At 36.2% G+C, this 13,116-nt stretch overlaps 3 protein-coding genes and 1 pseudogene across 3 annotated transcripts in view; 2 read left to right on the top strand and 2 right to left on the bottom strand.

Annotated features, from left to right (window-relative positions):
• The first annotated feature begins 19 nt into the window (after positions 1-19).
• On the top strand, positions 20-2,801 carry LOC110106095 (putative disease resistance protein RGA4). The gene has a single exon (XM_020835847.2). The coding sequence runs from the start codon at positions 22-24 to the stop codon at positions 2,740-2,742; it is 2,721 nt and encodes a 906-aa protein (XP_020691506.1). The 5' UTR covers positions 20-21; the 3' UTR covers positions 2,743-2,801.
• A 1,374-nt stretch (positions 2,802-4,175) lies between these two features.
• On the bottom strand, positions 4,176-8,323 carry LOC110106118 (annotated as a pseudogene).
• Positions 8,324-11,411: 3,088 nt separating this feature from the next.
• On the top strand, positions 11,412-12,230 carry LOC110106117 (uncharacterized mitochondrial protein AtMg00810-like). The gene has a single exon (XM_020835880.1). It carries the CDS (start codon positions 11,412-11,414, stop codon positions 12,228-12,230), a length of 819 nt encoding a protein of 272 aa, XP_020691539.1.
• Positions 12,231-12,470: 240 nt separating this feature from the next.
• Positions 12,471-13,116, bottom strand: part of LOC110106116 — a 10,083-nt gene continuing 9,437 nt past the window's right edge. The window contains exon 2 of the mRNA XM_020835879.2: positions 12,471-12,590. Within this exon, the coding sequence (XP_020691538.1) occupies positions 12,471-12,590 (120 nt within the window). The remainder of the gene's footprint in view (positions 12,591-13,116) is intronic.

Genomic DNA, 13,116 nt, shown 5'->3' with positions numbered 1-13,116 from the left:
TCTATAGTGGGCCATGGTGGTATGGGGAAGACAACTCTCTTGCAACATGTTTATAAAGATGATGAAATTACAAAGGAATTTGATCTTAAAATGTGGGTTTGTGTTTCCAACAACTTTGATGTGAAAAAAGTCATTGCAGATATGTTGGAATGTCTTAAGAAGGAGAGGCCTCGTTGGGAGACACTTGTGGCACTTCAAGGGCGTCTCGAGGAGGAGGTGATGTACAAGAAGTTCTTACTTGTGCTGGATGATATTTGGGAGGAGGAGGAGGAACGGGATAGAAGTAAATGGGAGAATGTGTTCGCCCCTCTAGCTTCTCGGGCTTTTGGTAGTAAGATTCTGGTAACAACTCGAACAGATTCAGTTGCACTGATGTTTGCAAACTTAATTAAAAAGAAGAAGGAAATAATTAAATTAAAGGGCCTAGAGAAAGATGAGTGTTTGCAGCTCCTCAACTCTCATGCATTTTCTGGTGTAGAGAACCCTAATGATCATGAAAATTTAAGAGTCATTGCTCGAGATATAGTTAAAAAGCTTTCAAGTTCTCCTTTGGCAGCAAAGGTCATTGGTGGTGTTCTAAATTCTCTTGACTTGGATGAAAGGCGTTGGAGGACAGTTCTAGAAAGCAATTTATTGGGTCAGACTTCTGTCGATTCCATCTTAAGACTGAGCTATATAGTTCTGCCAAATCCTTTAAAAAGTTGTTTTGCATTTTGCGGCATGTTCGCACAAGATCATAAGTTTGATAAAGAAGATTTAATCCGAATGTGGATTGCGTTGGGTTTCATTCAGCCATCTCTTGATCAAGAAGAGACTATGGAGGATATCGGGGGAAGGTATTTTGACGTTTTGGCTAAAAAATCTTTCTTTGACAAGTTTGACAAAGGCTACAAGATGCATGATTTACTACATAAATTGGCACAGTCAGTTTTCAAACAAGAATGTTTAAGGGTTGAGGATAGTACAAAGTTGCCTTCTAAAATTCCTGAGACTCTGCGACACTTGTCTATTAAAACTACAAATCTAGACATCTTAAGACAGATTGAGAAGTTTAAACATTTGCATTCTCTTTTCTTGTTCTATGAAGGTTCTAATCAGGATCTTTGCGGTGCACTTATTAAAATATTCAAAGCATCGAGATGCTTGCGCTTATTATACATACATACTCATGAATTGGAAATGATACCTGAGGAGATTGGATATTTGAAACATCTTCGATATTTGGATATTAGAAGAATTGATGTCACTGGGCTACCAAGATCTCTAAGTAACCTCTATCACTTGCAATACATAATCTATGAAGGATGGGTAAAGTCAAGCCGACTTGGCCGACTTGAAGTTGATGATGTTTTACCAATTGACATTAAAAGCTTTTCTAACTTGCGTTTGGTGACATTGCTCGGACATTGTTTTTCATCGGTACGTGGGATTGGGAAGCTAAACTTTCTTGATGAATTGGAAATGTTTGATCTTAGAGATGAGATGGGTTATAGAATTGATGAGTTGAAGTATTTGAATTATCTTTGCAAATTAGGCATCAATTGCCTTGAAAATTTGAAGGATGCCGAGGAGGCTCGTAATGCCCAACTATGTGAAAAGAGGAGGCTCGCAGATTTGACCTTATGTTGGAGTGACACTGATTCAAGGAATATCGATTTAAATCAAAACGTGCTCGACAACCTTCAACCACCAAAATGTCTAAGGAATCTGAGCATAAAGAGATACATGGGTGCAAGGTCTGCAATATGGATGAACAATGTCAATCTGCTCTCCAGCATACAAAAAATTGAGGAAATCGAATTGTCAGATTGCATGGAATGGGAAACTCTTCCACCTTTTGGGCAACTTCCCTTTCTCAAGTCTCTGAGACTTTCTAACATGCCGAAAGTAAAATGGCTCGAAAGTAAATTTAATGGGAATGATAAATACCGTGCTTTTCCATTGCTAGAGGTGTTATATATTTGGGGATTAGAAGCATTAGAAGATTGGTTTGAGGCAGGAATAGCTGCTGAAGATGGATGTTTGTTTCCTTGCTTAATTGAACTGACCCTATCTCACTGCCCGAAGTTGAAAGAGTTGCCCTCTTTGCCTTCTAAGCTCATGAGGTTGCAGATAAATAAAATTAGGTGGACTACTTTGAATTTTTGTAGCAATTCAAATCCTATTCCCCTTGAAATATTATTAGTCCTTTTCTGTCCTAACATTACATCTCTTCCTCTGGCTGATGAAGCAGCAAGACTTGCTGGACTAAGATTCTTGGCAATTTTAAATTGCCCCAATCTGGTATCTCTCGGAAGACATCGAGAAGTGGAGGCCACTAATAATTGCCATCTCATGGTCAGGAATCTCTGGATAAGCGACCCATCGGTGTTGCTAATGGAGCCATTGACAAGTATCGCCTCCGTAAAAACGCTGTTTATTACGGATAATGATGAGCTGGTTTCATTTCCAAATGAGGCGGAGCAGTGGCTTATGAAATTTAGATCTTCTCTTTATGAGCTGCAATTTGAAAGGCTCAAATCCTTACAGTCTCTCCCTTCCTCCTTGGAAAGCTTTTCTTCACTTCAGAAACTATGTATTCAACATGTTCCTATGCTTCGTGAATTGCCGAACCTTCCTTCCTCTTTGGAAAGTCTATCAATTGCGGGATGTCATCCAGAGTTATATGAGCTCTATCGAGGGGATGGAGGCTCCGATCGGCACAAGATTGCTCACATTCCTTATATCGATATTCCTCCCTGAAAATTTCAAAATACATAAGCTGCAAACTTCTTTCTTCTTATCTTTTTTGTACCACTTGATCCTTTATATATATACATATATTGTTCTTTTTATATTTCATTATATATTGTTCTTTAAATATTTCATTAATTCAATTGATCCACGAATAATTTAGAGCATGTACGTGTCATACTCTTAGCGAACAAAATTTTGAAGTAATCAAATATGAACAAATAATGAGCCTGTCAAATTAACTAGGCTCATTTACAACCCTAAACTCTTTTAATTCATTTTATTATTAGTTTATGTTTAGGGCTATAGCCTATATATATAAATTAAATTGAGTTTAGTACTATATTGATCAAATCCATTCATTTATTTTCTTATCATATTCAAGCGCAATTTATACATTCATTGAATTTTAAACCTTATTTAAAGTTAATAATTTTTCTTTTCAATTCAAATCAAATTAAGCTTTAATAAGACTCAACTAAGTATATATGATACTAATAATTTAAATATATAACTTAATTATTAAACATAAATAAATTTATAAGTTTTAAAAAAATTGATTTAATCAATTAAGTATTATTTAAATTATTGGACAAAAAAGTTCATATCTATCTATCCAACTATTTATTTGATATTTTCATTTCATATATAAATATCAAAATATAAATAATTTTTAAAACTTATAAAATATAAAAAATTAATATAATAACATAAAATAAATCATCAAATAAAATATCAATTATCATTAAATTATTATTTTATATTTTTTCTTATTAAACTATTTATTAAATATCAAACAAGCATAATATCCATGAACATAAATAATCAAGCTTCAATCTCTAACAAATTTTAAAATTTTATTCAAATTTATTTAACATTATAAATAAAAAAAAATATTCTTAAAAAAATACATATTTGCACAGCCGTACACTATTTAATCATTCAAAGTCTAAAATGCTAAATTACAAACATGGAGGATTTTAACATTTTTCAATCCAATAAGAATTTCATAGATTCAACATTATATATACAAAAGCGCATAATTCTCACAAACATTACAACTAAAGTGTTAGTAAAAAAACCAAAGTAATAAAAAAGCAACTAACCATGTTGTATTTGATTCAATATCTTACTCATAATATAATTTTATCTATAATAAATCATTATATCAAAATCTAAACATCATTTAGCTATCATCTTCTCATAATACAATATCATAATAGATATCATAGACACAAACAACTGCTAACTATAAGATTTCATAAATACAACCCACAAAAAATATAAAGACCCAATACTACCATTTCCCCTACAATTACATAATATTTTATCACAAATAAAACATCACACAAAGCTCCTATGCAATGTTTATAAATAGTTTCAATTTTATAGACATATTTATAAAGATATTGTTATGGTCTTCTCCAAACTCATAAATTTTGTTACAAAACATGTTGTCTGTTGTATGTATCCTCATGCATAAAGACTGGATTTTCTGTCTGAGGAGGGATATGGGTTTGTTCTAAAGCAATCCCCTGATTATGTGGAGGACCCAATGGTTGTGAACTTTTTGGTTTTTGAAGTGCCAAATAATAAATAATTCCTAAAGAGACACTTGCAAGCGATAAAAATGCACCTCCAGAGATAACCCCAGGCTTCAAAACATAGCAGTAATCGCCCAAGTACATCTTGTGCATACCTTTCTGATCATTTAGTGCAGAACCAGTCAATAATAAAAGAAATGCTATGACAGAAAATAACCTTGCAAAATACTAAAACCAGTGAGTTCAAAGAATAATGAAAATTTTCAAATGAATAAAAGATGATGTCTAGTTAACATTTTTATCTTTCCAAATAAAAAAGAAAGGCCAACATGACGTGTTCATTTAAATAAAAAGCATATGTTTAGTGCTAGGTTTGTTGAATGCTTCAAATCATTATGCAATCTTTTGATAGTTATCTTATTTTCATTCAATGCAGAAATCCTTTCAAAGAAGTTGATTGTGTAAAATGGTTCAAAAAAAAAAATTGCTAAGAAAATTACCACAGGCACTACTGCAAATATTGTAAGGCAAGAAAAAAACATTCATTTGAAGTTGAAGTGTGAAACAAAGAATTAATTGTTCAAGCTAAATAATTTCATTAGTGAGTTATGATATGAATCAATTGAAGAACAACCTAATACAATATATAACAACTCCAACTTAATATTTGATATCAAGTATATATCCTAATTTCACACCAGCACAATGCTCATGAAACCAACAAAACATCTTATTAAAGAGGAAAAAAGTTGGTATTTTTATTACTATAGCATTTATGATCGATGCTCGTTTTGTCCGTTAAATGATACATGAATCCAAGTAAAATAGCATGGATATCCCATATATAAGGAAAAGTTCATTATTCCTGATGTCACAAAATGCTGAAAAAAGAAGAAGAAAATATTAAGAATGTTACAACCTAATAAAAAATTTTAAAACCTCAAACACAAAACTTCCTTCTAAAATCTTTGAATCATTTTACCAATCTACCAATTTGTTGTTATTTTTTCATGTTCTTTCTACATTCAGCACACCAAAGGAACCAAATCACAATGTGTCTACTCCATTATTATGCATAAAAAAACTAAACCCATAATCATTAATTTCCACAGAAGTTAGAGGACTAGGAAAAATTAATGAAGCATAAGGTTAATGGATTCTCTTAAAAATAACCAAGTGAGATAACTTGACTTCAAGTCCAAGTTAGGTGCATGATTTTATGATAAAAAACAAAATTGCCCAAGATAGGACCTGACCTTGCAAAAGACAAAACCCTCAAGTGAGATGAGTATCATACCATCTTTGACCATGATATAATGATGATTAAATTATTGATAAATAATAATATCAAATCATTTGAAAAAAGAACCAAATCTCAAGGACCTGTGTAAAATTTTCTTAAGGTTGCTAAAATGTTAGCATTTGATGGGGAGATGACATTATTACAATGCAGAACAACGTTTAAATGTTCCAATCAATTCAAAAGTATTTACACTATTGATGCTATAATAACATGATGCTCATTAAACTTATTTCATGTCTGCAAGGCGTTCTTATAAATTTAATTAACTAGTATATAAAATAGAAAAGATGTACTAAGTGAACTAGAAATCCATTGTTGCAAACTGGTCCATTGATTTTGCAACAAAGTACTGCTCCAACAATAATACTATAGAATTTATGTGAAAAACTTCAAAAATTGACAACCTTATACACAGTATGAATCTATTATAGCACAAGCACATTAGCAAAGAACAAATTCATTTTAATTTATTTAGCATGTAAAATGCATCAATGCATTAAGCAGTAAGCATTGTTCATGCATATTAAAACATAATTGCTTATATTCCATGCATAATAAAAAGAATAACCATCTAGTCCAAAAAATTACCAAGAGACAATGAAGGATATCAATGCTACAGTCTAATTAGTGTTGTGGCGGTTTAAATTTCTCTTGTAGCATATGCACCCGAAAACAAAATTGATAACAGTCTGATCTATTGCAACAGCAACTGCTGAAAATAATTCAAGATATACGGCTGGGCTCTTTGGATATATACAATCACCCAAAGTCCTTGTCACCACATCAGAAACCTGAAAGAAAGGGAACACACTGGTTGAACTCAACTAAGACAAGCACAAGCTCATACTAGGCTTGTTTTGATCAAAAGCCACTCAATTCAACAGGATTTAGTTAATAAATTTGAGCACTAAGCATGGAACGGGAGTGTGAAATAAGTTTAATGCTCACAAATAGAATGTGTTCGGCTCAATCATTATGTATGATCAACTCATTCATTAAACAACTTATCTTAAAAAAGTTTTTCAACACAAATAAACAACCTAATCTTAAAAAAGAATTTTTAACGCAATTACCTGAGCAAAACAATGACCATCTTAATTATGTTCAGCTTGTCAAGCTCAATAAGCACTTGATGTACATAAATATCCACATAAACATTTCTATATATATACATAAATTCTTACAATTAAATATTTTATTTATTTTCACTTACATATTTTACTATTGATCAGAGTGTCATGAGTTGTATAGAGTATGCTAAAAACTTATTATTTTTTTATGAACACATATGAAGTAGAGTACATTAAATAACGTATCCGAGCAACATCTTATTATTTTTGGGTGTTCAAGTGTAATGTCTATTAAAAGTGCGTCTATCTTGTATGAGTGCCTTGTCTTTCATAGAATTTCAGGTTAAGCTAAATTAATTCTACTTTGAACAAGTTTAAAGGTACACTTGACAAAGTTAATATCGCTAATCTCCATTAGAGAAATTATCAAATGATTTCGTTCAAATTATTGCTATTTTCATAATTATTATATTATAGAATTAAAATAAGCCACTAATTAATTTGTTGTGTGACTCTAATCCGTTATAAAATTTTCATTTTTAGGAAAGGTTCCTCTAAATTAAATTAGTGGTTGTGGGTTCCGAAAATTTATGTCCCGGCCTCTCTGCTGACCCCTTTCTTTCTTTTCTTTTCGGGTCGTTTGGGAGAGTTTTAACGAGTAAGTTCTGAGGAAAATATTAGAGCTTCTCATTACTTTATTTCTAAAGATTTAGTTAAATTTATCACTTTGAATACTTCAACAATGTCTACAAACTTATATGTTTTTATTCCAAATTGTTAATGTATGTCAGAAAAATTTAAGCATGTGTCGGAAAAATTTTGGAGCAAATTTGAAAGTATTACCGCTATCGGAATTTGATGCAATCTTAGGATGGATTGGCTGCCTAGCTATTTCATAACTATATGGGTTATAGCAAGAAAGTAGTTAAATTCTGTTTTCGTGGGGAGGGATTCAAATTCTATAAAGATTGAGGTTTGTCATCAATGAATATCATCTTTGAAAGCTTGTAAGTTACTAAACGGTAGCCATCAAGATTTTCTTGCCCAAGTGAAAAATATAACAAAAAATTACGATGAAAGAGGTGAAAAATACTCTTAGTGGTTAAAGAATACCAAGAAGTTTTTATAGATGATTTACTGAATTGCTTCTAGCAAGAGAGTAGATTATACTATTGTGTAATTACCAGGTTCAAATCATGTGGGAAGAGTAATGTATCAGGTGGAAATTAAGAAGTTACAATAATTGAAAAGGCAATTACACAAATTATTAAAAAAAAAAAAAAGATTTATCAGATCTAGCTTGCCGCCATGAAGAGTCTCATTATTGTTTGCAAAGAAAAAATATGAAAGTTTTAGAATGTGCATTGGTTATAAACTGAATAAATTCATCATTAATAAGTATCTATTAGCACCTAATCACGTAGTTAGCTTTAATGATCTGTTAATAAACTTCTTGTAAACCAACCATATGCTCACACGTGTAAAGTCACTCTGCCTCACCTATTTATAGGCACCTCTATTCTGCTGTAATGTGACCAATGAAATAAATCCTTTTCCTTTTCTGTCTTCTTGTGAGTTCGTCTTCTCCAAGTCCGACGACCTCTTCTCTCGCCGGCGCTTCCGTTTCTACATGGTATCAGTAGCAGGCTGATTCTTCGACCAGCTCTGATCATGGCGTCTTTGTCGCAACCTTCGTCATCTCCTCCGACGATTACCGAAACATCAGCGACATCCAAATCAACTCTATACCCATCTCTAAAATTCATTATCTCCCATCTAAAAACCCTGGTTCCTCATCAACTATCATCGGACAACTATCCGATATGGAGGAATCAGATCGTAAAGCTATTCAAGGAAAATGGATTTGAAAGCTTTCTCGATCCGTCCAATCATCCGGATCAAGAACATCAAGATGATGACTCCCAGATCTTCACAGATCAAAATCTGGCTGCGGCAATATGCTCAACCATATCAGCACCGGTTCTTCCCTACATCATGCATCTTGATTCTACTTTCGAAATCTGGGACGCGCTTCAAACCAGATTTCAATCATCGAACCGCTCTAAGGTAATGCAACTCAAGAATGAGTTGCACAACATAGCCATGAAAAATATGTCTATGCAAACCTACCTTACCAAGATCAAGAAGATCGTCGACAATATTGCATCTGCCGGATCCAACATAGACACTGAGGATATCATTCTTCATATTCTGAATGGGCTACCACCCACATATCAATCATTTAAAACTGCTATCCGGACATTACAGACCCCTCTCAAGCTTGATAAATCTGTACGCAATGTTAATCAGCGAAGAAATTCACATTCAAACGGACTCCCTGCGCACAGCAACTCAGCAAGAACCTACAACTGCGTTATACGCAAACAGAGGTCGCGGCCGTCGGGGCAGGGGCCGTAATCAATGTTTATCTGGTGCAGCACCAAAACAAGGATCAAAATCCTTGATTCAATGCCAGAGATGTCTCAAAAGAGGCCACACTACGGATGCGTGCTGGCATCGCCATGATACAAATTATACTACACCAAGAAACAACTCAGACACCAACAACACATTGCTTGCATCAACAGAGGCCACATCCACGGACTGGTATTTGGATTCAGGCGCGTCCGCGCACATGACGAATCGGAACGATCAACTTATTCAAGGTTCGAGCTATCACGGATCTGATTAGGTGATGGTTGGGGACGGACGATCCATCCCGATCACTCACTTGGGCACGGGTCTGCTCCCAACACCGGATCGTAAGTTAATTTTATTTAAATTACTTCATATACCTTCTATATCACACAATCTTCTTTCTATATCCAATCTCATTTTGGCTAATCAAATTTCTATTACTTTTACTCCTAACGGATTTACTTTTAAGGATTTGCAGAACAACAAAATTCTTCTCACCGGTCCATGTAGACAGGGTCTCTACCCAATTACAAAAAAGAAAGCAGCCCCCTCCACGCGAGCTCTGTCGGCTGTAGCGGCTTCAGCAATAAACTGGCATCAACGACTTGGTCATCCTCACAATAGGACTATACAACACATTTCAAGAATGCATCCCAGTCTTCATATTTCAAAAAAAGCTTACAATTGTATTTCTTGCAAAATGTGTAAAAGCCATAAACTGCCGTTTGAAATTTCTGCAAATAGAACTAATAAACCGCTTCAACTCTTACATTCCGATGTGTGGGGACCTTCTCCGGTCACCGCACAACACGGATTTAGATACTATCTTCTAATTACTGATGATTACTCACGCTACTATTGTCTCTTTCCTTTAGTTTTCAAATCTGATGTCGTGCAAAAATTTACTCTATTTATTGTTTTCATTGAAAAACAAACGAATCACAAAGTTAAAGCAATTCGCACTGACGGAGGCAGTGAGTACACAAATCATCAATTTCAATCCTACCTCGGATCCAATGGTATCCATCATCAGGTATCATGTCCCTACACACCGGAACAGAATGGAGTGGCGGAGCGCAAGCATCACCACATCCTGGATACGGCCAGAACTATGCTCTAGACGGCATCCATACCTCTCACTTACTGGCCTGAAGCAGTAGACACAGCGGTGTACCTGATCAACAGACTTCCCTCGCACACCAACAAGAATTACTCTCCGCTTCAACTCATGTTCAACATTTCTCCCGACTACGCTCACATGAGAACATTTGGCTGCGCCTGTTTCCCTCTTCTTCCACCGCATTCCTTCAACAAACTTCAACCCAAATCACCTACCTGCGTGTTTCTGGGCTACTCAGACAAGCACAAAGGCTTCAACCAAGAAAACAATCGCATAACTATCTCCAGACATGTTCAATTCATTGAGAACATGTTTCCCTTTCAACAACGGCCTCACTCTCCCATGTCACCCAAGAAAGTCCTGCCCACTCAACTGCTCCTACCGGTATCCAAAGTGCAGGAAGGACATTCTCCCACACCGACTATGTCTAGCACCAGACCAACTAAGCTGACACCCATCTCTGAATCTACAACAACATCTCTCTCACCGCCAAGAACTTCATCAAATTTTACTCAAGATCCTACTCACGTTAAGCCTACAACACAACACCACATGACAACTCGGTCCAAAACAGGAACCCTTAAACAAATCTGTCGTTTAAATCTGCTGCATCATGTTGCTCAACAGGAACAACAAATAGTCCCCACAAGCTACTCCGAAGCCATCAAGCATCCAGAATGGAGTCAAGCTATGGCAGAGGAGTTCGCGGCACTTCAGCTGCAAGGCACGTGGGACCTGGTCTCGCCACCGTCTACTGCATCCATTCTCGGATGCAAATGGACATTTCCTAAGAAATTCAACTCCGACGGGACAGTATCAAGATTCAAGGCTTGTCTTGTGGCACAAGGCAACCGACAAGAACACGGTCTGGATTATGAAGAAACCTTCAGCCCAGTCGCGAAGCTACCCACCATCCGGGTTCTCTTCACAGTTGCCTTATATAATGGATGGCAGGTGCAGCAGCTTGACGTTACGAATGCCTTTCTTCACGGCAGCCTGAACAAAACGGTATTCATGAGACAACCCAAAGGCTTCGAAGACAACATGTCACCGGACCATGTCTGCTGCCTCAAGAAATCCATATATGGCTTAAACAGGCTCCAAGACAGTGGTATACCACATTCACTAATCACCTCATCAATATCGGTTTTCAGCATAACAAGGCAGATCCGTCGCTACTTATCTACCGTCGGCAACGTACTCAGATTTTTCTACTAGTGTATATGGACGATATATTAATCACGGGCAACGACAACGATGCCATAGCCAATCTTCTAAACAAATTAAACTCCCAATTCACCATGAAACAACTTGGCCTAGCTCGTCATTTTCTCGGCATCACTATTCAATCTATGCGAGATAAGTATTTTCTATCACAGCAATCCTATGCTCAATCTCTGCTTCAGCAAACAAATCTACACAAATGCAATTCTCTGTCTAATCCGTCCTCTACTAAACAGCCTATCAAAGTGAACCAAGACAACACGATTGCAGATGCTATCACCTATCGGAAAATCACCGCGATTCAGTATCTGACTATCACGCGTCCAGACATCGCTCATGCCGTCAACACTCTGTCTCAGCACATGCACGATCCAGAACCAATTCATCTCCATCTCTTAAAGCGTCTTCTTAGGTATATCCTGGGTAACATCACCTTCGGATTACCTATTACCAAATCCTCCATGATCCTTCGTACGTTTTCGGATGCGGATGCGGACTGGGCTGGTGATCCGATCACCAAGAAATCGACATCAAGTTTCTGTACATTTCTTGGAGACACATTGGTTTCATGGACAGTGAAGAAGCAGAACACGGTATCTCGCTCGTCCACAGAATCAGAATATAGGGCGTTGGCTGCAGCTACCGCGGACACGATCTGGCTGAAACACCTTCTGGCTGACTTCAATATCCCGCACACCAGCCCTGTTGCGTTCTATTGTGACAATACATCGGCAATTGCTTTGGAGAATAATCCGGTCTTCCACGCACGTACGAAGCACATAGAGATCGATCAAAGATTCATCCGGGATCACATTTAGCACAAAACCATCAGCCTTCTTCCCATAAGCACGGTGGATCAGATCGCCGACATATTTACCAAACCTTTGCCTACTCTTCTGTTCAAATAGTTGCGATCCAAACTGACGATCAGAGAGGAATCGCAAGTTTGAGGGGGAATATTAGCACCTAATCACTTAGTTAGCTTTAATGATATGTTAATAAACTTCTTGTAAACCAACCATATGCTCACACGTGTAAAGTCACTCTGCCTCACCTATTTATAGGCACCTGTATTCTGCTGTAATGTGACCAATGAAATAAATCCTTTTCCTTTTGTCTTCTAGTGAGTTCGTCTTCTCCAAGTCCGGCGACCTCTTCTCTCTCCGGCGCTTCCGTTCCTACAGTATCAAGTGTTAAACGAATAAAGATGAAATCCAAAAAATAGTTTTTTTTGTGGTTGGCTCGGTGGTGGCTTCTTTAGAGCCTTGGGGTTGCAGCTGTGGTGCCACTTTTGGGATCTCTGAACTTCGGATTTGGATGTCACTTTTGCTCTGGTTGTGACCGTGTATGCTAGATTATTCCTTTCCTCTACTTGGAGTTGTTTTTGAGCAACTTCGGTTGCACTTGGTGGAGACTGCTCGTTGGAATGTTGCTCGTTGGATCATTTGACAATTCGTTTGGGTGTTGTTATGGTTGTTGGCGTTGATGCAGTTGTGGTTTCCTTCTTTTTTTAATTTTTATCTTTAGCATTTTCTTGTTTTGTCTTTTCTTTTCCTATATTAGGTAGGATCTTAAGCTCTTATGTTTTATTTCAAATGTTGTTCTTTTAGTGAGCTTCTGATCCTCTAAGATCACATACTATTTATCATATTTAACGCGTAGGCCCCGTCGTGGGTTCTCAAAAAAAAAAAAAAAAAAAAAAAT

The sequence above is a fragment of the Dendrobium catenatum genome, unplaced genomic scaffold (assembly GCF_001605985.2).
Source record: "Dendrobium catenatum unplaced genomic scaffold, ASM160598v2 fragScaff_scaffold_853, whole genome shotgun sequence".
Taxonomy (NCBI): Eukaryota; Viridiplantae; Streptophyta; class Magnoliopsida; order Asparagales; family Orchidaceae; genus Dendrobium; species Dendrobium catenatum.
This window is presented reverse-complemented; position numbering and strand designations above follow the sequence as displayed.